This window comes from Anopheles stephensi, unplaced genomic scaffold, assembly GCF_013141755.1.
Source record: "Anopheles stephensi strain Indian unplaced genomic scaffold, UCI_ANSTEP_V1.0 ucontig423, whole genome shotgun sequence".
In the NCBI taxonomy this organism is placed as follows: Eukaryota; Metazoa; Arthropoda; class Insecta; order Diptera; family Culicidae; genus Anopheles; species Anopheles stephensi.
Genome location: NW_023405373.1, coordinates 298,278 through 320,630, shown reverse-complemented (window position 1 = coordinate 320,630; position 22,353 = coordinate 298,278). Strand labels below are relative to the sequence as shown.

At 39.0% G+C, this 22,353-nt stretch overlaps 2 protein-coding genes across 3 annotated transcripts in view; one reads left to right on the top strand and one right to left on the bottom strand.

Moving 5' to 3' along the window:
- Positions 1 to 10,625: 10,625 nt before the first annotated feature.
- Positions 10,626 to 11,577, top strand: LOC118516966. Its single transcript, XM_036062797.1, has 2 exons — positions 10,626 to 10,909; positions 10,974 to 11,577. The coding sequence occupies exons 1-2, from the start codon at positions 10,780 to 10,782 to the stop codon at positions 11,264 to 11,266; spliced, it is 423 nt and encodes a 140-aa protein (XP_035918690.1). The 5' UTR covers positions 10,626 to 10,779; the 3' UTR covers positions 11,267 to 11,577.
- Positions 11,578 to 11,863: 286 nt separating this feature from the next.
- LOC118516965 overlaps positions 11,864 to 22,353 on the bottom strand; it is a 57,893-nt gene continuing 47,403 nt past the window's right edge. Inside the window, exons 1-3 of one of the 2 annotated variants that reach the window (XR_004908201.1) lie at positions 12,843 to 13,301; positions 12,678 to 12,750; positions 11,864 to 12,599 (exon numbers count right to left, since the gene is read on the bottom strand). Coding sequence is in view for 1 of the 2 variants with exons in the window: in XM_036062796.1 (XP_035918689.1) it covers positions 12,475 to 12,599 (125 nt within the window). In the remaining variant the exon portion in view is untranslated. Of the gene's footprint in view, positions 12,600 to 12,677; positions 12,751 to 12,842; positions 13,302 to 22,353 lie in introns of those variants that run through there. The other variant, XM_036062796.1, reaches the window with a different exon arrangement.

Sequence of the window (22,353 nt, the reverse complement as noted above, 5' to 3'; positions counted from 1 at the left end):
ATATTGCATTTGGAAAAATGTGCAATTTACTAATAATAATTACCTTTAACCAGCAAAAAAGGAACCACACGGAAAATGGGGTTCACATTGCGTGTTCTGCTTGAACGATAAAACTTTTGCTTTGAATTTGATGTGTGACAAACAGCAGCAAGGCGAAAACATAAAACGATCACCGCAATACTCACATACAGCGACCCATCCGGACTCCCAATTCGCGTATAACTGCCGATATCCGTCGTAATCCTGAAATGCGGCGGTTGAAGCACTGACCGCAAAACGATTAGTTTTAACACCTTCCTAGCACATTTGTCACCTTCACGCTTACTACCAAACACACTCAGCAAATTCGAGCAGTTATTCAAGCCCTACCTAACATCACAAACAACAACACATCCACTGGTCCTGTCGAGCAGTTTCCGCACAAGGTCCTCAGCTTTGTACCCAATTTTGTGCTCGTGTGCAACATTCCATATTGCTATCCCTCTTTGCCAGTATGGCAATGATCGTCTGTGCTGCTCTGTCAATTCTTCCACTGCCTGAGTCGATGTGTATACGTGTGTATGCCACTGCTCGACCGTGTAAACGCGCGGTATTGGTATGTATTGTCGCGTCGGTGTAGACTTGACAGGTACGGTGCCGGCACGTAAACAAACCATTGGCCGCAGTTGCTGTTATCGATTAGAATTGTGTTTAGGCAAAGCAACTTTGCCAGCCTAAACATCCGCGTCACGTCGAGATCGCTCCTGTATCGGAGGGACCGTCGCATTAATCAATTGTGTTAAAAATTTGCGGGAAAAACCTAGTGCAATGAAAGCCTTTGGCTCTCTTTCGGAGCCGGCGTAGGAAGCTTCCGGATGTGTTTCGGAGCCGGCATCGGATACTATCGGAGTGTTTAAAGAGGCGGATGAGGTCTCTGAGGGCCAAAGCCTCTTTTAATAAATGGTTTAAAAAAAGAGCTGTTTTGTTTGTGAAGCAAATAGTGGCAAGGCGAAAGAAAACACATATCACAATACATACAAACAGCGTGATCACACACACATGTATACCCCTGGAGCGCAAACGCTCACGCACACCACCCCATAAGCCCGAATCCGAACGTCCTCAGAATGTCCTCAGCCCATGTAAAAACATCCTCAATTTTGTATGGCCGGCGGGCTTGTGACACAAAATTAGGACGTTGCATGCGGATTCGAGCACTTGTATGACGAGTGGGCACGCACTTACCGATAATTTGTGTCACTCCAACAGTGCTTAAAATCAAGCACTTATCGCACACTTCATTTTACTCTTAGAGCCACTCTGAACCAGTAAACACACACACTCCAAAGTATATATCATGCACTATTTGCACCTGTCTGGATATTTGAGCAGTTTAGAGCAGTATTTTAAGCTACCGAACAATTCTAATAAAACAGCAGTACTCGCGAACGCTTAGATTCATTAAAATAACGCTCGAAAAAAATCGAGCACTTTTCGCCAACTTAAATCCACTCATAAAGACGCTGTGACGAATAATCTTACACCAAAGTATACGTGGCACTTTTGGCTCCAGCATCCATATTCGATCAGTAGTCGAGCAACTGCAACATGTCCCAGCAGACCCTCCCAGCCACCAACAGCTATTCCGAACACACTTCCGATTTTACCAGAAAAGCTGCTTGCAATTTGAGCAGTTTTATTTTTTGTCGCTTGGGTACTGGAGATTTCTGTGCGATGGGAAACCGTTTTTGCTTGTGTCAAAATTCGGAAGCCGGAGAGCCGTCAGCCAAACAATTTTCATAAATATCCGAATTTACACCGTTTTTCCGACGGAAACGGATTGCACACTCGGTTCACATCACTACAATTCAAACCGCACTCAATTCGATCCATAAATGAGCAAGTTATTTACACTTTTGCATTAAACGCGGTATATCCGCCACGTGGTGGTGCTGTCACACTTCTGCCACCTCCGTTTGATCACTTAATTAGCCCCCTTAAGACGTTTTTCACTGCGGTTTTTTGGGTTCGATCAATTGATTGCACACTACCACACCGGAAAGGACCGCTTCCGGACAGATCCGTGTGAAATTGGCCGCAAAAACACACACCCGACACTGCATCACCCCCACCACTGATGCACTTTTTGGACCACGTAGCTTTCGCACATTTTGGCCACCTTATCGACCGTTTTCACTCACTTCCAAACCCGGGAAATTATTTGCCAACCAACTTTGACGGCTTGTTGTTGTTGTTGTTGTTGGTGGTGTGGCCTACACGCGCTACATTTCGTCCTTAAAGCAGCGGAAATGCACCGTTTCTTCACTGAAACCACTTTATTGGCCATTTATCACTGAACTGAAACACAAACCGCGCTCCGATCGGTTCACTATCACCGGGAAAACTGTGTCCATCTCAGTCTGCTTACCGCACTTATGTGCTGGAACCATAGGCCACTTATATACACGTTATTTCACCGATTTTGGAGCCGTTTTCACTTTTGTACTGTAAAACTTGCCATTTTACCTCCATTTTGCATAATATCTGGTGGATCAAGCACAATTTTGACCCACTTTTTTAACAATATAAAAACAGAGCGCACTTTGCACAGAGTGCCACGCGCACCGGATGACAGCTCGACACTGCTACAGTGACATAACACTGCCCAGGCACAACCAAGGTGTATGTATCTAGAGCAAGGTGTATGTATTTAGAACAAGGTGTATGTATTTAGAACAAGGTGTATGTATTCAGAAGGTGAATTTCTGTCGATTTCACACAGCAAACAGCACCATTTCCCAAGTTATCTGGTTCCCCTGTTTTCGTAAATTTTTTGGTAAATATATTCGTTAACATAACTTCCTGGAAAAGATTTACGAAATTCCAAACTATTTCGAGGATAACTTGTTTATGTTTGGATTCTGTTTGATTACATTTTGAATGAACCCTGCTCATAAAATGAACCGGAACCATGTACATCGAATGTAAACCGCTGATGGCGGACGGTTATCACAACGGATTTACATCCACGGAAGGCTTTCGGAAGGACTTATGGCGTATGTTTAGGAGACGGAAGGTTTCTGTTCGGTCCGAACTGGAAGAGAACGCGCGAAAGAATGGCTTTATGTTTAATAGTAATAGTAGTGTGTAGAAGACGTTATGTAAGTCGTAGTGCAAGAAGTATAAAAGTAAGATTAGCTAGTAAGGATCAAGGAATAAAGTTCAGATTGAAATCCGCATCCTAACGGAACGTGTGCGCGTTAAAGAAAATCACAGTAGCAGTACTTCTCACACATAGACATTAAAATGGTAAGGAAGTGTCAGAAAAACGATATGACAATGCAACAAGTTTATAAGAACGTAAAATACGGATGGTCACAAAATGTGTAGAGTCAATTTAAAGATTACGCTAAGCTTAAGAGTTATTTGGGAATCGAAAACGGAATGCTGCTTTTCCATGATAGAGTGATAGTACCATACAAACTGAAAGAGAAAACCACGCCACGCTGGCGAAGAGGATGAAAATGGCAGCAAGTAGCTAACCATGGTGGAAGAATATGGATCGGGATTTCTATTACGTCATTATTTTTTCCAATCTGTCATCCAGACAGATTATAATGAAAGACACATTCGCCACTAAATGGCAAGAAAATTTAAGTCCATTTGAGCGAATACTCATAGATTTTTGTTACTTCGAGAATAGCTCACAAGTGATAGTTGACGAAATTCATACAACTGTAGGCTCCCATAGTTTTAAGTACCTTATGTTTTTATATATCTGCATATATCTTGATTTAAATATGTCAAATGGAAATAAATACAAAATGTCCCCGCGGCTGGGCATTCAGAAACCGCCTGCCGACCGGACAAGATCGTTGTTTGTGTCGGACTTCTGCCTTCGGTCTTTTAGTACTTCCGAAACAAAGTAAAGTTAAATTTAGCGTTGTTTACAGAAGCTAACATCATGACAAGTATCAGGGCAGAGCGTGTTATCCAAGAGCAAGATACATTTTTCACATGTTTGAGAATGCCACGAGAAAAAGTGTTAGACAATGGGCCTCTTTTCAACTCAGGGAAGTAAAAATCATTTTAACATTCAAAAGGTACTAAAGTCAGCAAATCACCACCTTGCCCCCCACAATCTAATGGATAAGTGGACAGAGCGATGAGAACGGTGAAAGATTCAATTATTAGTTACATGATTCAAAATACTGAATTTCAAAGGAAATTAAATCAGTTTTTGATATCAGACTTCCATCAGAGTCTGAGATCATCAGAGTGTCAGATTTGATGTTTTACAAACGTAAAGCTGAGGTTATGGTGTCGAATTTCGACGGATCAACTAAGTTTTTTCTGTAAAATTTAGTTTCAAATGTTAGCAAGTCGTTTCTATCATTTGATCAAACGATAAATCGATTTTAAGCATCGTTTTGTTACTCCCATGACACTATGACCAAAACATTTTGTACAATAAAATAATCTTATTTATCACACTTTAAAATCGACCAAATTTTTCTTTTATAGTCTTGGACATCCGCTCTTTCGCATTTTCAACCTTCACATCGTCTAGCTTTGTTATAAAAACGTTGAATTGATTTGAGTCTAAATTTTTGTTAACTCCATTGAAGTTTTTTTTGCTCAATGTTTTGTGAATTTTTGACAAAAAAAAAATACAATGAACATGAAAATTTATGATGTTGAGAATGCTTTTGCCAAAGTTTTGTAAGATAATAATAATAATAATATTAATTATAATAATTCAAACAATTTAAATTGTACATTGTAAAAATATCGCAAGCAGTCGTTTGAAAATCGGGTAAAGGAGTGGTCTTTTTCTATTGTCCATCACTACAAACACTAAAAGGCTTAGCCCTATCATTACATTTAGAGCGTCGCCCGCACGTTGCTTTTAATTTACAGCAGCAATGTTGTCTCAGAGGTGGGCATAGGTGCCTATGGTTGACTATGATTAGAAACGACCTGGCTCTACTCCCCTTGCCGCGACATTGCGATGAGTTTGTCCATTCTCTCATTCATCACATCCATCTGGACCCCCAGGCCTGTTATACGCTTCCGCAACATCTCCTTGTTTGTTACTATTACTGTACTTGTTTGTTACTATTACCTTCCAGCTCTTCGCATCCATCTAAAATTCATAAAAAAAATTGTTAGATATATTGCATTTGGAAAAATGTGCAATTTACTAATAATAATTACCTTTAACCAGCAAAAAAGGAACCACACGGAAAATGGGGTTCACATTGCGTGTTCTGCTTGAACGATAAAACTTTTGCTTTGAATTTGATGTGTGACAAACAGCAGCAAGGCGAAAACATAAAACGATCACCGCAATACTCACATACAGCGACCCATCCGGCCTCCCAATTCGCGTACAACTGCCGATATCCGTCGTAATCCTGAAATGCGGCGGTTGAAGCACTGACCGCAATACGATTAGTTTTAACACCTTCCTAGCACATTTGTCACCTTCACGCTTACTACCAAACACCCTCAGCAAATTCGAGCAGTTTCGAGCAGTTATTCAAGCCCTACCTAACATCACAAACAACAACACACGCACTTACCGATAATTTGTGTCACTCCAACAGTGCTTAAAAATCAAGCACTTATCGCACACTTCATTTTACTCGTAGAGCCACTCTGAACCAGTAAACACACACACTCCAAAGTATATATCATGCACTATTTGCACCTGTCTGGATATTCGAGCAGTTTAGAGCAGTTTTTTAAGCTGCCGAACAATTCAAATAACAAAGCAGCACTCGCGAACGCTTTGATTCATTAAAACAGCGCTCGAAAAAAATCGAGCACTTTTTGTCAACTTAAATCCATTCATAAAGACGCTGTGACGAATAATCTTACATCAAAGTATACCTGGCACTTTTGGCTCCAGCATCCATATTCGAGCAGTTATCGAGCAACTGCAACATGTCCCAGCAAACCCTCTCAGCCACCAACAGCTATTCCGAACACACTTCCGATTTTACCAGGAAAGCTGCTTGCAATTTGAGCAGTTTTATTTTTTGTCGCTTGGGTACTGGAGATTTTTATCCGATGGGAATCCGTTTTTGCTTGTGTCAAAATTCGGAAGCCGGAAAGGCGTCAGCCAAAAAATTTCCATAAATTTCCGAATTTACACCGTTTTTCCGACGGAAACGGAATGCACACTCGGTTCACATCACTACAATTCAAACCGCACTCAATTCGATCCATAAATGAGCAAGTTATTTACACTTTTGCATTAAACGCGGTATATCCGCCACGTGGTGGTGCTGTCACACTACTGTCACACTTCTGCCACCTCCGTTTGATCACTTATTTAGCCTACTTAAGACGTTTTTCACTGCGGTTTTTTGGGTTCAATCAATTGATTGCACACTACCACACCGGAAAGGACCGCTTCCGGACAGATCCGTGCGAAATTGGCCGCAAAAACACACACCCGACACTGCATCACCCCCACCACTGATACACTTTTTGGACCACGTAGCTTTCGCACTAATCGGCCGATTTTTACCCCGTTTTCGGCTTGCGCAACATTTTGGCCACCTTATCGACCGTTTTCACTCACTTCCAAACCCGAGAAATTATTTGCCAACCAACTTTGACGGCTTGTTGTTGTTGTTGTTGTTGGTGGTGTGGCATACACGCGCTACATTTCGTCCTTAAAGCAGCGGAAATGCACCGTTTCTTCACTGAAACCACTTTATTGGCCATTTATCACTGAACTGAAACACAAACCGCGCTCCGATCGGTTCACTATCACCGGGAAAACTGTGTCCATCTCAGTCTGCTTACCGCGCTTATGTGTTGGAACCATGGGCCACTTATATACACGTTAATTCACCGATTTTGGAGCCGTTTTCACTTTTGTACTGTAAAGCTTGCCATTTTACCTCCATTATGCATAATATCTGGTGGATCAAGCACAATTTTACCCCCTTTTTAAAAATATAAAAACGGAGCGCACTTTGCACAGAGTGCCAGGCGCACCGGATGACAGCTCGACACTGCTACAGTGACATAACACTGACCAGGCACAACCAAGGTGTATGTATCTAGAGCAAGGTGTATCTATTTAGAACAAGGTGTATGTATTCAGAAGGTGAATTTCTGTCGATTTCACACAGCAACAGCACCATTTCCCAAGATATCTGGTTCCCCTGTTTTCGTAAATTTTTTGGTAAATATATTCGTTAACGAAACTTCCTGGAAAAGATTTACGAAATTCCAAACTATTTCGAGGATAACTTGTTTATGTTTGGATTCTGTTTGATTACATTTTGAACGAACCCCGCTCATAAAATGAACCGGAACCATGTTCATCGAATGTAAACCGCTGATGGCGGACGGTTATCACAACGGATTTACATCCACGGAAGGCTTTCGGAAGGACTTATGGCGTATGTTTAGGAGACGGAAGGTTTCTGTTCGGTCCGAACTGGAAGAGAACGCGCGAAAGAATGGCTTTATGTTTAATAGTAATAGTGGTGTGTAGAAGACGTTATGTAAGTCGTAGTGCAAGAAGTATAAAAGTAAGGTTAGCTAGTAAGGATCAAGGAATACAGTTCAGATTGAAATCCGCATCCTAACGGAACGTGTGCGCGTTAAAGAAAATCACTGTAGCAGTACTTCTCACACATAGACATTAAAATGGTAAGGAAGTGTCAGAAAAACGATATGAAAATACAACAAGTTTATAAGAACGTAAAATACGGATGGTCACAAAATGTGTAGAGTCAATTTAAAGATTACGCTAAGCTTAAGAGTTATTTGGGAATCGAGAACGGAATGCTGCTTTTCCATGATAGAGTGATAGTACCATAGAAACTGAAAGAGAAAACCACGCCACGCTGGCGAAGAGGATGAAAATGGCAGCAAGTAGCTAACCATGGTGGAAGAATATGGATCAGGATTTCTATTACGTCATTATTTTTTCCAATCTGTCATTCCAGACAGATTATAATGAAAGAAACATTCGCAACAAAATGGCAAGAAAATTTAAGTCCATTTGAGCGAATACTCATAGATTTTTGTTACTTCGAGAATAGCTCACAAGTGATAGTTGACGAAATTCATACAAGTGTAGGCTCCCATAGTTTAAAGTACCTTATGTTTGTATATATCTGCATATATCTTGATTTAAATATGTCAAGTGGAAATAAATACAAAATGTCCCCGCGGCTGGGCATTCAGAAACCGCCTGCCGACCGGACAAGATCGTTGTTTGTGTCGGACTTCTGCCTTCGGTCTTTTAGTACTTCCGAAACAAAGTAAAGTTAAATTTAGCGTTGTTTACAGAAGCTAACATCATGACAAGTATCAGGGCAGAGCGTGTTATCCAAGAGCAAGATACATTTTTCACATGTTTGAGAATGCCACGAGAAAAAGTGTTAGACAATGGGCCTCTATTCAACTCAGGGAAGTAAAAATCATTTTAACATTCAAAAGGTACTAAAGTCAGAAAATCACCACCTTGCCCCCCACAATCTAATGGATAAGTGGACAGAGCGATGAGAACGGTGAAAGATTCAATTATTAGTTACGTGATTCAAAATACTGAATTTCAGAGGAAATTAAATCAGTTTTTGATATCAGACTTCCATCAGAGTCTGAGATCATCAGAGTGTCAGATTTGATGTTTTACAAACGTAAAGCTGAGGTTATGGTTTCGAATTTCAACGGATTAACTAAGTTTTTTCTGCAAAATTTAGTTTCAAATGTTAGCAAGTCGTTTCTATCATTTGATCAAACGATAAATCGATTTTAAGCATCGTTTTGTTACTCCCATGACACTATGACCAAAACATTTTGTACAATAAAATAATCTTATTTATCACGCTTTAAAATCGACCAAATTTTTCTTTTATAGTCCTGGACATCCGCTCTTTCGCATTTTCAACCTTCACATCGTCCAGATTTGTTATAAAAACGTTCAATTGATTTGAGTCTAAATTTTTGTTAACTCCATTGAAGTTTTTTTTTGCTCAATGTTTTGTGAATTTTTGACAAAAAAAAATACAATGAACATCAAAACTTATGATGTTGAGAATGCTTTTGCCAAAGTTTTGTAAGATAATAATAATAATAATATTAATAATAATAATTCAAACAATTTAAATTATACATTGTAAAAATATCGCAAGCAGTCGTTTGAAAAACGGGTAAAGGAGTGGTCTTTTTCTATTGTCCATCACTACAAACACTAAAAGGCTTAGCCCTATCATTACATTTAGAGCGTCGCCCGCACGTTGCTTTTAATTTACAGCAGCAATGTTGTCTCAGAGGTGGGCATATGTGCCTATGGTTGACTAGGATTAGAAACGACCTGTCTCCCCTTGCTGCGACATTGCGATGAATTTGTCCATTCTCTCATTCATCACATCCATCTGGACCCCCAGGCCTGTTATACGCTTCCGCAACATCTCCTTTGCCATCGCTGACTGTATTTGTTTGTTACTATTACCTTCCAGCTCTTCGCATCCATCTAAAATTCATAAAAAAAATTGTTAGATATATTGCATTTGGAAAAATGTGCAATTTACTAATAATAATTACCTTTAACCAGCAAAAAAGGAACCACACGGAAAATGGGGTTCACATTGCGTGTTCTGCTTGAACGATAAATCTTTTGCTTTGAATTTGATGTGTGACAAACAGCAGCAAGGCGAAAACATAAAACGATCACCGCAATACTCACATACAGCGACCCATCCGGCCTCCCAATTCGCGTACGACTGCCGATATCCGTCGTAATCCTGAAATGCGGCGGTTGAAGCACTGACCGCAATACGATTAGTTTTAACACCTTCCCAGCACATTTGTCACCTTCACGCTTACTACCAAACACCCTCAGCAAATTCGAGCAGTTTCGAGCAGTTATTCAAGCCCTACCTAACATCACAAACAACAACACACGCACTTACCGATAATTTGTGTCACTCCAACAGTGCTTAAAAATCAAGCACTTATCGCACACTTCATTTTACTCGTAGAGCCACTCTGAACCAGTAAACACACACACTCCAAAGTATATATCATGCACTATTTGCACCTGTCTGGATATTCGAGCAGTTTAGAGCAGTTTTTTAAGCTGCCGAACAATTCAAATAACAAAGCAGCACTCGCGAACGCTTTGATTCATTAAAACAGCGCTCGAAAAAAATCGAGCACTTTTTGTCAACTTAAATCCATTCATAAAGACGCTGTGACGAATAATCTTACATCAAAGTATACCTGGCACTTTTGGCTCCAGCATCCATATTCGAGCAGTTATCGAGCAACTGCAACATGTCCCAGCAAACCCTCTCAGCCACCAACAGCTATTCCGAACACACTTCCGATTTTACCAGGAAAGCTGCTTGCAATTTGAGCAGTTTTATTTTTTGTCGCTTCCCAGGCTGCAAGGAACATATGAAAAGACCAAATCCCTCTGTTTACAATACTAAGTCAGCGAGTTCATGAACTTTATACGGCTTTTTACCTAATAATAAATAGTAAAATCATAAAAAAACATATAGAAAACTCATGTCTTTATTTAACATGTACATTTTATTTGGTTTTAAAAGATTTTTCATTAATTTTCAATTTTAATCAAAAAATCGAGAGAAATGATATTGTTGATATTGGTTCCCTGATCAGCGATTGTTGTTGTTTTGCCTGTCAGACTGGCCGACGCGCTACAAAAAGAAAACTTCTATCCGTATAAACAAAAATTTTCCGAGTGCTTCTTAATTACGTTTTTGCTCAGTGCCTTCTAATATCACCAATCTTGTAAAAATGAGTGACCAATTCAATAAACGAGTAAAATATAATTCATATTCGTATCGTTATCGCGATGCTACAGAGCGCCGAGCAGCTTTGCTAGAGCAGAATGACGAAGAGCTAGTTTCAGGAGGAAGTTCATACGGTATAAGACGGGCAAATATCATTGTTAGTTTCTTTTATAACATGGCATATGTTTTGTTTTCCAGTTATTGGAAGCAACCAAGGCGCAGGCGATGCACCTATGGATTATCATTCAGAAGGATCTTCCAATGTGATGGCAGAAGAAGCCGGTGAAACGACAAGCGAACCTGAATGTGATGAGTTTGTTACGGACTATTTAGTTGAAAGCTCTGACGATGAAAGAATGGATACAGAACGCACAGAAGGGTATGATGTAGAAGCCGAATTACGTCGATGGGCAATATCCACCAATCAATCGTATAATTCTATAAGTCAAGTTATGGAAATCATCTTCCAAAAGATGCTAGAACTTTGCTGAAGACTCATCGAAATGACTCAAATGAAGTTGTAACGATAAACGGAAGTCAGTATTGGTATAACGGGATAAAACGATGTCTGCTCAACGAACTAAGGTGCGTAGCTAATAAAAGTTGTTAAAATAAAATAAAATAAAATAATAAAAGCTAATAAAAGTTGTAAGTTGTTGTTAATATTGGGGATATACGATGTAAATTGGTAGCTGTTCCCCTTTCCAAAGAAAATGAGTATCAATATGTTCCATTAATTCATACCCTCGTAGGCTAATATTTGCATTTCTTAGATAATAAATAATTAATATGATTTTCTTTCTGTATCGTTCTTTTTAATCACTATAATTTATGGATTATAACATTTCAAAAATTTACATATTATACATTATACATTTTTCATGAGTTTTTATTATTAACATACATATTACATCATATTACATGTATTTAAAAAAATAAGGACACTTAGTTAGTGAAGGAACTTTATAACAAAACAAAAAAACACTAATAATGAGAATGTTGATGTCTGTGGTGCGTGGATTTAATCTTACCTTCTAGGTTCAGGCTTTGGCGGGCATGCTTCAATTTATTTTGGAAGAATGTTTTAATTTTTTGAGGAGTTGGAGTTACTCAGTGAAAGGTTCCAATGTGCTTAAATAAAGCAAGAATATTTTTATATCCAAACAACGGAATTTTTTGGTTCGGATGTCCAATTCCCGTCCAGCTCATCTCTATAACAAACTGTCTGGCAAATATGATGTCCATCGCCGAATGAAGCCTTTCTTCCGAGCTATCTGTTGGCAGCTGGCATTCCAGATATTCTTCAAATTCTTTTTTATACTGTTGATCATTAAGCTGCTGATCCACTGCATCCAACATTTCTTTGGATGCGATCGGTTCCCAGTTGAATGAACTATTTGTTACCAATCCTGGACGAGGAGAGATTTTATCTAAGATCAAGTCCAGCTTAGTTTTAATAATTGCTTGATTTTTCTCAACAACTCGAACCCTGTTGGCGTGGTTAGTTTCTATTTCATTAAGTTTCTGGTCCAAATTTGTAATTTTTTTTTGTCATGTCATTTATTTTCTGTCCAATTGAAACTAAAAGATCGCGCAATCCTGCATCTATAGAAGATTTTGTTGTCTCTAGATTTATGGGACTATTGCTGCTTATGGGTTTGGAAATGTTGGGTTTGTTGGATGCGGAAAAAATGGAATCCTAAATGGATGCGGGAACATTGCGGTGAACGATGTTTGTTGCAGGTTGGATGTTCTTGGATGTATTTTTTGCCGTCGGTAGTGTTTTTATAAAATCTGGATGTAGTGTTGGTTGTAATGAGGAAGCTGTAACACAACGATGAAAAACAATACATATTACTCTCAATACTGCTCTAAAGTTTTATGAACCAATATTTTTTATACCTGTAGGCTGCGGCTTCTCGGAAAAACATATTTTCCGTCTCTCATATTGAGCACCACAATCTTGCGTGGTGTGCTAAATGATTCGCCACATCGTTAAAACACGAACAAAGAGATAAATATATTATACATCGAATCCTTTGTTACGTGTAATTTAAAAATACATACTTTTCCATGTTGCTTGGTTGCTTCTCTTATTGGATGTTTACGTCTCGACACAACACAACCGCAATAGCTCACACGGATCAGATGGAGAACAAGCAACTCGGTAAGTACAAGTTCAAATCAACTTATAACCCTATATAATTGATAACACAGAAAAAGATACGAAAGCCACCGGTAAAGGGGGGGTACTACACACAGCTATGGCATATGAATGAATAAGTATGAATTTTAAATAAATGACAGCTACAAGAAAAAAACAAGATTTTTTTTCGTTTTTACTTGCTTGAAAACGGCACGTTTTTATTTTCTTTACCAACCAAGTTGTATACATTAAGACCAAGATGTATACATTACCACGCCATGACAGTTGGTCCGATGAGGTGTTATTAAGACGTCTTTTCGTGGTCTTTTCGTGGGTGAAAAGACCACGAAAAGACGTCTTTTCATCTGTCATTTGGAGCCTGGGTTGGGTACTGGAGATTTTTATCCGATGGGAATCCGTTTTTGCTTGTGTCAAAATTCGGAAGCCGGAAAGGCGTCAGCCAAAAAATTTCCATAAATTTCCGAATATCCACCGTTTTTCCGACGGAAACGGAATGCACACTCGGTTCACATCACTACAATTCAAACCGCACTCAATTCGATCCATAAATGAGCAAGTTATTTACACTTTTGCATTAAACGCGGTATATCCGCCACGTGGTGGTGCTGTCACACTACTGTCACACTTCTGCCACCTCCGTTTGATCACTTATTTAGCCTACTTAAGACGTTTTTCACTGCGGTTTTTTGGGTTCAATCAATTGATTGCACACTACCACACCGGAAAGGACCGCTTCCGGACAGATCCGTGCGAAATTGGCCGCAAAAACACACACCCGACACTGCATCACCCCCACCACTGATACACTTTTTGGACCACGTAGCTTTCGCACTAATCGGCCGATTTTTACCCCGTTTTCGGCTTGCGCAACATTTTGGCCACCTTATCGACCGTTTTCACTCACTTCCAAACCCGAGAAATTATTTGCCAACCAACTTTGACGGCTTGTTGTTGTTGTTGTTGGTGGTGGTGTGGCATACACGCGCTACATTTCGTCCTTAAAGCAGCGGAAATGCACCGTTTCTTCACTGAAACCACTTTATTGGCCATTTATCACTGAACTGAAACACAAACCGCGCTCCGATCGGTTCACTATCACCGGGAAAACTGTGTCCATCTCAGTCTGCTTACCGCGCTTATGTGTTGGAACCATGGGCCACTTATATACACGTTAATTCACCGATTTTGGAGCCGTTTTCACTTTTGTACTGTAAAGCTTGCCATTTTACCTCCATTATGCATAATATCTGGTGGATCAAGCACAATTTTACCCCCTTTTTAAAAATATAAAAACGGAGCGCACTTTGCACAGAGTGCCAGGCGCACCGGATGACAGCTCGACACTGCTACAGTGACATAACACTGACCAGGCACAACCAAGGTGTATGTATCTAGAGCAAGGTGTATCTATTTAGAACAAGGTGTATGTATTCAGAAGGTGAATTTCTGTCGATTTCACACAGCAACAGCACCATTTCCCAAGATATCTGGTTCCCCTGTTTTCGTAAATTTTTTGGTAAATATATTCGTTAACGAAACTTCCTGGAAAAGATTTACGAAATTCCAAACTATTTCGAGGATAACTTGTTTATGTTTGGATTCTGTTTGATTACATTTTGAACGAACCCCGCTCATAAAATGAACCGGAACCATGTTCATCGAATGTAAACCGCTGATGGCGGACGGTTATCACAACGGATTTACATCCACGGAAGGCTTTCGGAAGGACTTATGGCGTATGTTTAGGAGACGGAAGGTTTCTGTTCGGTCCGAACTGGAAGAGAACGCGCGAAAGAATGGCTTTATGTTTAATAGTAATAGTGGTGCGTAGAAGACGTTTTGTAAGTCGTAGTGCAAGAAGTATAAAAGTAAGGTTAGCTAGTAAGGATCAAGGAATAAAGTTCAGATTGAAATCCGCATCCTAACGGAACGTGTGCGCGTTAAAGAAAATCACTGTAGCAGTACTTCTCACACATAGACATTAAAATGGTAAGGAAGTGTCAGAAAAACGATATGAAAATGCAACAAGTTTATAAGAACGTAAAATACGGATGGTCACAAAATGTGTAGAGTCAATTTAAAGATTACGCTAAGCTTAAGAGTTATTTGGGAATCGAGAACGGAATGCTGCTTTTCCATGATAGAGTGATAGTACCATAGAAACTGAAAGAGAAAACCACGCCACGCTGGCGAAGAGGATGAAAATGGCAGCAAGTAGCTAACCATGGTGGAAGAATATGGATCAGGATTTCTATTACGTCATTATTTTTTCCAATCTGTCATTCCAGACAGATTATAATGAAAGAAACATTCGCAACAAAATGGCAAGAAAATTTAAGTCCATTTGAGCGAATACTCATAGATTTTTGTTACTTCGAGAATAGCTCACAAGTGATAGTTGACGAAATTCATACAAGTGTAGGCTCCCATAGTTTTAAGTACCTCATGTTTTTATATATCTGCATATATCTTGATTTAATATGTCAAGTGGAAATAAATACAAAATGTCCCCGCGGCTGGGCATTCAGAAACCGCCTGCCGACCGGACAAGATCGTTGTTTGTGTCGGACTTCTGCCTTCGGTCTTTTAGTACTTCCGAAACAAAGTAAAGTTAAATTTAGCGTTGTTTACAGAAGCTAACATCATGACAAGTATCAGGGCAGAGCGTGTTATCCAAGAGCAAGATACATTTTTCACATGTTTGAGAATGCCACGAGAAAAAGTGTTAGACAATGGGCCTCTATTCAACTCAGGGAAGTAAAAATCATTTTAACATTCAAAAGGTACTAAAGTCAGAAAATCACCACCTTGCCCCCCACAATCTAATGGATAAGTGGACAGAGCGATGAGAACGGTGAAAGATTCAATTATTAGTTACGTGATTCAAAATACTGAATTTCAGAGGAAATTAAATCAGTTTTTGATATCAGACTTCCATCAGAGTCTGAGATCATCAGAGTGTCAGATTTGATGTTTTACAAACGTAAAGCTGAGGTTATGGTTTCGAATTTCAACGGATTAACTAAGTTTTTTCTGCAAAATTTAGTTTCAAATGTTAGCAAGTCGTTTCTATCATTTGATCAAACGATAAATCGATTTTAAGCATCGTTTTGTTACTCCCATGACACTATGACCAAAACATTTTGTACAATAAAATAATCTTATTTATCACACTTTAAAATCGACCAAATTTTTCTTTTATAGTCCTGGACATCCGCTCTTTCGCATTTTCAACCTTCACATCGTCCAGATTTGTTATAAAAACGTTCAATTGATTTGAGTCTAAATTTTTGTTAACTCCATTGAAGTTTTTTTTTGCTCAATGTTTTGTGAATTTTTGACAAAAAAAAATACAATGAACATCAAAACTTATGATGTTGAGAATGCTTTTGCCAAAGTTTTGTAAGATAATAATAATAATAATATTAATAATAATAATTCAAACAATTTAAATTATACATTGTAAAAATATCGCAAGCAGTCGTTTGAAAAACGGGTAAAGGAGTGGTCTTTTTCTATTGTCCATCACTACAAACACTAAAAGGCTTAGCCCTATCATTACATTTAGAGCGTCGCCCGCACGTTGCTTTTAATTTACAGCAGCAATGTTGTCTCAGAGGTGGGCATAGGTGCCTATGCTTGACTAGGATTAGAAACGACCTGTCTCCCCTTGCTGCGACATTGCGATGAATTTGTCCATTCTCTCATTCATCACATCCATCTGGACCCCCAGGCCTGTTATACGCTTCCGCAACATCTCCTTTGCCATCGCTGACTGTATTTGTTTGTTACTATTACCTTCCAGCTCTTCGCATCCATCTAAAATTCATAAAAATAAATGTTAGATATATTGCATTTGGAAAAATGTGCAATTTACTAATAATAATTACCTTTAACCAGCAAAACAGGAACCACACGGAAAATGGGGTTCACATTGCGTGTTCTGCTTGAACGATAAAACTTTTGCTTTGAATTTGATGTGTGACAAACAGCAGCAAGGCGAAAACATAAAACGATCACCGCAATACTCACATACAGCGACCCATCCGGCCTCCCAATTCGCGTACGACTGCCGATATCCGTCGTAATCCTGAAATGCGGCGGTTGAAGCACTGACCGCAATACGATTAGTTTTAACACCTTCCCAGCACATTTGTCACCTTCACGCTTACTACCAAACACCCTCAGCAAATTCGAGCAGTTTCGAGCAGTTATTCAAGCCCTACCTAACATCACAAACAACAACACACGCACTTACCGATAATTTGTGTCACTCCAACAGTGCTTAAAAATCAAGCACTTATCGCACACTTCATTTTACTCGTAGAGCCACTCTGAACCAGTAAACACACACACTCCAAAGTATATATCATGCACTATTTGCACCTGTCTGGATATTCGAGCAGTTTAGAGCAGTTTTTTAAGCTGCCGAACAATTCAAATAACAAAGCAGCACTCGCGAACGCTTTGATTCATTAAAACAGCGCTCGAAAAAAATCGAGCACTTTTTGTCAACTTAAATCCACTCATAAAGACGCTGTGACGAATAATCTTACATCAAAGTATACCTGGCACTTTTGGCTCCAGCATCCATATTCGAGCAGTTGTCGAGCAGTTATCGAGCAACTGCAACATGTCCCAGCAAACCCTCTCAGCCACCAACAGCTATTCCGAACACACTTCCGATTTTACCAGAAAAGCTGCTTGCAATTTGAGCAGTTTTATTTTTTGTCGCTTGGGTACTGGAGATTTTTGTCCGATGGGAATCCGTTTTTGCTTGTGTCAAAATTCGGAAGCCGGAAAGGCGTCAGCCAAAAAATTTCCATAAATTTCCGAATATCCACCGTTTTTCCGACGGAAACGGAATGCACACTCGGTTCACATCACTACAATTCAAACCGCACTCAATTCGATCCATAAATGAGCAAGTTATTTACACTTTTGCATTAAACGCGGTATATCCGCCACGTGGTGGTGCTGTCACACTACTGTCACACTTCTGCCACCTCCGTTTGATCACTTATTTAGCCTACTTCCCAGGCTCCAAATGACAGATGAAAAGACGTCTTTTCGTGGTCTTTTCACCCACGAAAAGACCACGAAAAGACGTCTTAATAACACCTCATCGGACCAACTGTCATGGCGTGGTAATGTATACATCTTGGTCTTAATGTATACAACTTGGTTGGTAAAGAAAATAAAAACGTGACGTTTTCAAGCAAGTAAAAACGAAAAAAAATCTTGTAGCCGTCATTTATTTAAAATTCATACTTATTCATTCATATGCCATAGCTGTGTGTAGTACCCCCCCTTGGTGGCTTTCGTATCTTTTTCTGTGTTATCAATTATATAGGGTTATAAGTTGATTTGAACTTGTACTTACCGAGTTGCTTGTTCTCCATCTGATCCGTGTGAGCTATTGCGGTTGTGTTGTGTCGAGACGTAAACATCCAATAAGAGAAGCAACCAAGCAACATGGAAAAGTATGTATTTTTAAATTACACGTAACAAAGGATTCGATGTATAATATATTTATCTCTTTGTTCGTGTTTTAACGATGTGGCGAATCATTTAGCACACCACGCAAGATTGTGGTGCTCAATATGAGAGACGGAAAATATGTTTTTCCGAGAAGCCGCAGCCTACAGGTATAAAAAATATTGGTTCATAAAACTTTAGAGCAGTATTGAGAGTAATATGTATTGTTTTTCATCGTTGTGTTACAGCTTCCTCATTACAACCAACACTACATCCAGATTTTATAAAAACACTACCGACGGCAAAAAATACATCCAAGAACATCCAACCTGCAACAAACATCGTTCACCGCAATGTTCCCGCATCCATTTCGGATTCCATTTTTTCCGCATCCAACAAACCCAACATTTCCAAACCCATAAGCAGCAATAGTCCCATAAATCTAGAGGCAACAAAATCTTCTATAGATGCAGGATTGCGCGATCTTTTAGTTTCAATTGGACAGAAAATAAATGACATGACAAAAAAAATTACAAATTTGGACCAGAAACTTAATGAAATAGAAACTAACCACGCCAACAGGGTTCGAGTTGTTGAGAAAAATCAAGCAATTATTAAAACTAAGCTGGACTTGATCTTAGATAAAATCTCTCCTCGTCCAGGATTGGTAACAAATAGTTCATTCAACTGGGAACCGATCGCATCCAAAGAAATGTTGGATGCAGTGGATCAGCAGCTTAATGATCAACAGTATAAAAAAGAATTTGAAGAATATCTGGAATGCCAGCTGCCAACAGATAGCTCGGAAGAAAGGCTTCATTCGGCGATGGACATCATATTTGCCAGACAGTTTGTTATAGAGATGAGCTGGACGGGAATTGGACATCCGAACCAAAAAATTCCGTTGTTTGGATATAAAAATATTCTTGCTTTATTTAAGCACATTGGAACCTTTCACTGAGTAACTCCAACTCCTCAAAAAATTAAAACATTCTTCCAAAATAAATTGAAGCATGCCCGCCAAAGACTGAACCTAGAAGGTAAGATTAAATCCACGCACCACAGACATCAACATTCTCATTATTAGTGTTTTTTTGTTTTGTTATAAAGTTCCTTCACTAACTAAGTGTCCTTATTTTTTTAAATACATGTAATATGATGTAATATGTATGTTAATAATAAAAACTCATGAAAAATGTATAATGTATAATATGTAAATTTTTGAAATGTTATAATCCATAAATTATAGTGATTAAAAAGAACGATACAGAAAGAAAATCATATTAATTATTTATTATCTAAGAAATGCAAATATTAGCCTACGAGGGTATGAATTAATGGAACATATTGATACTCATTTTCTTTGGAAAGGGGAACAGCTACCAATTTACATCGTATATCCCCAATATTAACATCCAATTCCGTATGTTCCAGATCGCTCAGTTTTCCATGATGCATATGCATAAATTTAGAATTCAAAGGATATACAAAACAATCGTCTGTTTGAGACAATTTTTTCGCAACAATTTTTATGTTACGGTCTTGTTCATGTGCAGTGATAAATTTGCACACATTACCACTTTTGGTCAAAAACCATTCGTTACGTTCCCCAGTTTTTAAAAGAAAGGTTTTGCGGACATGTAATGTTACCGTGCCAGTTCTGGTATGAACAGAAGGGAAATTTAAACAAAGATTAGCTGAACGAGTGTTAAAAACTTCTTTTTCGGAAAGTCTATTTATAGTTTGCTCTAAGCATTTCCAGCCAGAACGCAATGAACGTTTTAAATGCTGCAAATGGTTTTCAAATGGATAAGAAGATATGCTACTAATTGGACCAAATTGTTCAACTTCTTTGAATATATGTAGCAGATTGTGTACATTGCTTGAAATAAATTCCGGGCCATAGATATTTGCGTAATGTTTTACATAAAGTTGAATCAACGTGTTTGCTAAAGGCCAATGTTCTTTGTAAACATTTGAGGAAAACAAAGTTAAGCTACAAAAGAACAGCATGAAGTGCTTGTATTGTTCTTCATTTGTTATCTCTTTGAGTATAACGAAACTGGCATAAAATAGAAATGAGGAATATTCTGAGCCTTTCCAGTGCTTATAGTCACGCATTGAACGGAACTTTCTGTGAATTTCAATAGGAAGTTTGATGTTGGTCAGCATTGCAGACAAATTGTTAATTTGTGTATTGCTAAGCTTTTTTTTAACGCCAAATTTTCCTTCCATGAAACTTACGATCGTGCGTTTGGTGATACCTAAGTCTATCAAATGTAGTTGATCTGCGACGATTATTTGTTTGATAATGTCGAAGTTATTTAGTTTCAACAATGGAGTACAATATTTATGATGACCTTCGTAAATTCGTAATCTGAACCCATGATCTGTTCGCTCAAGTTCAGTATAACTGGAAAATGCAGTTCTTCCATTAAGGCTTTTTCCTTTTTTTTTCTTTCTTTTTGTAGCGCGTCGGCCAGTCTGACAGGCAAAACAACAACAATCGCTGATCAGGGAACCAATATCAACAATATCATTACTCTCGATTTTTTTATTAAAATTGAAAATTAATGAAAAATCTTTTAAAACCAAATAAAATGTACATGTTAAATAAAGACATGAGTTTTCTATATGTTTTTTTATGATTTTACTATTTATTATTAGGTAAAAAGCCGTATAAAGTTCATGAACTCGCTGACTTAGTATTGTAAACAGAGGGATTCGGTCTTTTCATATGTTCCTTGCAGCCTGGGTTAAGACGTTTTTCACTGCGGTTTTTTGGGTTCAATCAATTGATTGCACACTACCACACCGGAAAGGACCGCTTCCGGACAGATCCGTGCGAAATTGGCCGCAAAAACACACACCCGACACTGCATCACCCCCACCACTGATACACTTTTTGGACCACGTAGCTTTCGCACTAATCGGCCGATTTTTACCCCGTTTTCGGCTTGCGCAACATTTTGGCCACCTTATCGACCGTTTTCACTCACTTCCAAACCCGAGAAATTATTTGCCAACCAACTTTGACGGCTTGTTGTTGTTGTTGTTGTTGGTGGTGTGGCATACACGCGCTACATTTCGTCCTAAAAGCAGCGGAAATGCACCGTTTCTTCACTGAAACCACTTTATTGGCCATTTATCACTGAACTGAAACACAAACCGCGCTCCGATCGGTTCACTATCACCGGGAAAACTGTGTCCATCTCAGTCTGCTTACCGCGCTTATGTGTTGGAACCATGGGCCACTTATATACACGTTAATTCACCGATTTTGGAGCCGTTTTCACTTTTGTACTGTAAAGCTTGCCATTTTACCTCCATTATGCATAATATCTGGTGGATCAAGCACAATTTTACCCCCTTTTTAAAAATATAAAAACGGAGCGCACTTTGCACAGAGTGCCAGGCGCACCGGATGACAGCTCGACACTGCTACAGTGACATAACACTGACCAGGCACAACCAAGGTGTATGTATCTAGAGCAAGGTGTATCTATTTAGAACAAGGTGTATGTATTCAGAAGGTGAATTTCTGTCGATTTCACACAGCAACAGCACCATTTCCCAAGATATCTGGTTCCCCTGTTTTCGTAAATTTTTTGGTAAATATATTCGTTAACGAAACTTCCTGGAAAAGATTTACGAAATTCCAAACTATTTCGAGGATAACTTGTTTATGTTTGGATTCTGTTTGATTACATTTTGAACGAACCCCGCTCATAAAATGAACCGGAACCATGTTCATCGAATGTAAACCGCTGATGGCGGACGGTTATCACAACGGATTTACATCCACGGAAGGCTTTCGGAAGGACTTATGGCGTATGTTTAGGAGACGGAAGGTTTCTGTTCGGTCCGAACTGGAAGAGAACGCGCGAAAGAATGGCTTTATGTTTAATAGTAATAGTGGTGTGTAGAAGACGT

Bases quoted from the DNA above. Each gene is read 5' to 3' on its own strand.
- LOC118516966 (XM_036062797.1), top strand. From the start codon at position 10,780: ATGAGTGACCAATTCAATAAACGAGTAAAATATAATTCATATTCGTAT. The intron at 10,910-10,973 runs GTATAAGACGGG...TTTGTTTTCCAG, and splicing joins TTCAGGAGGAAGTTCATACG to TTATTGGAAGCAACCAAGGC.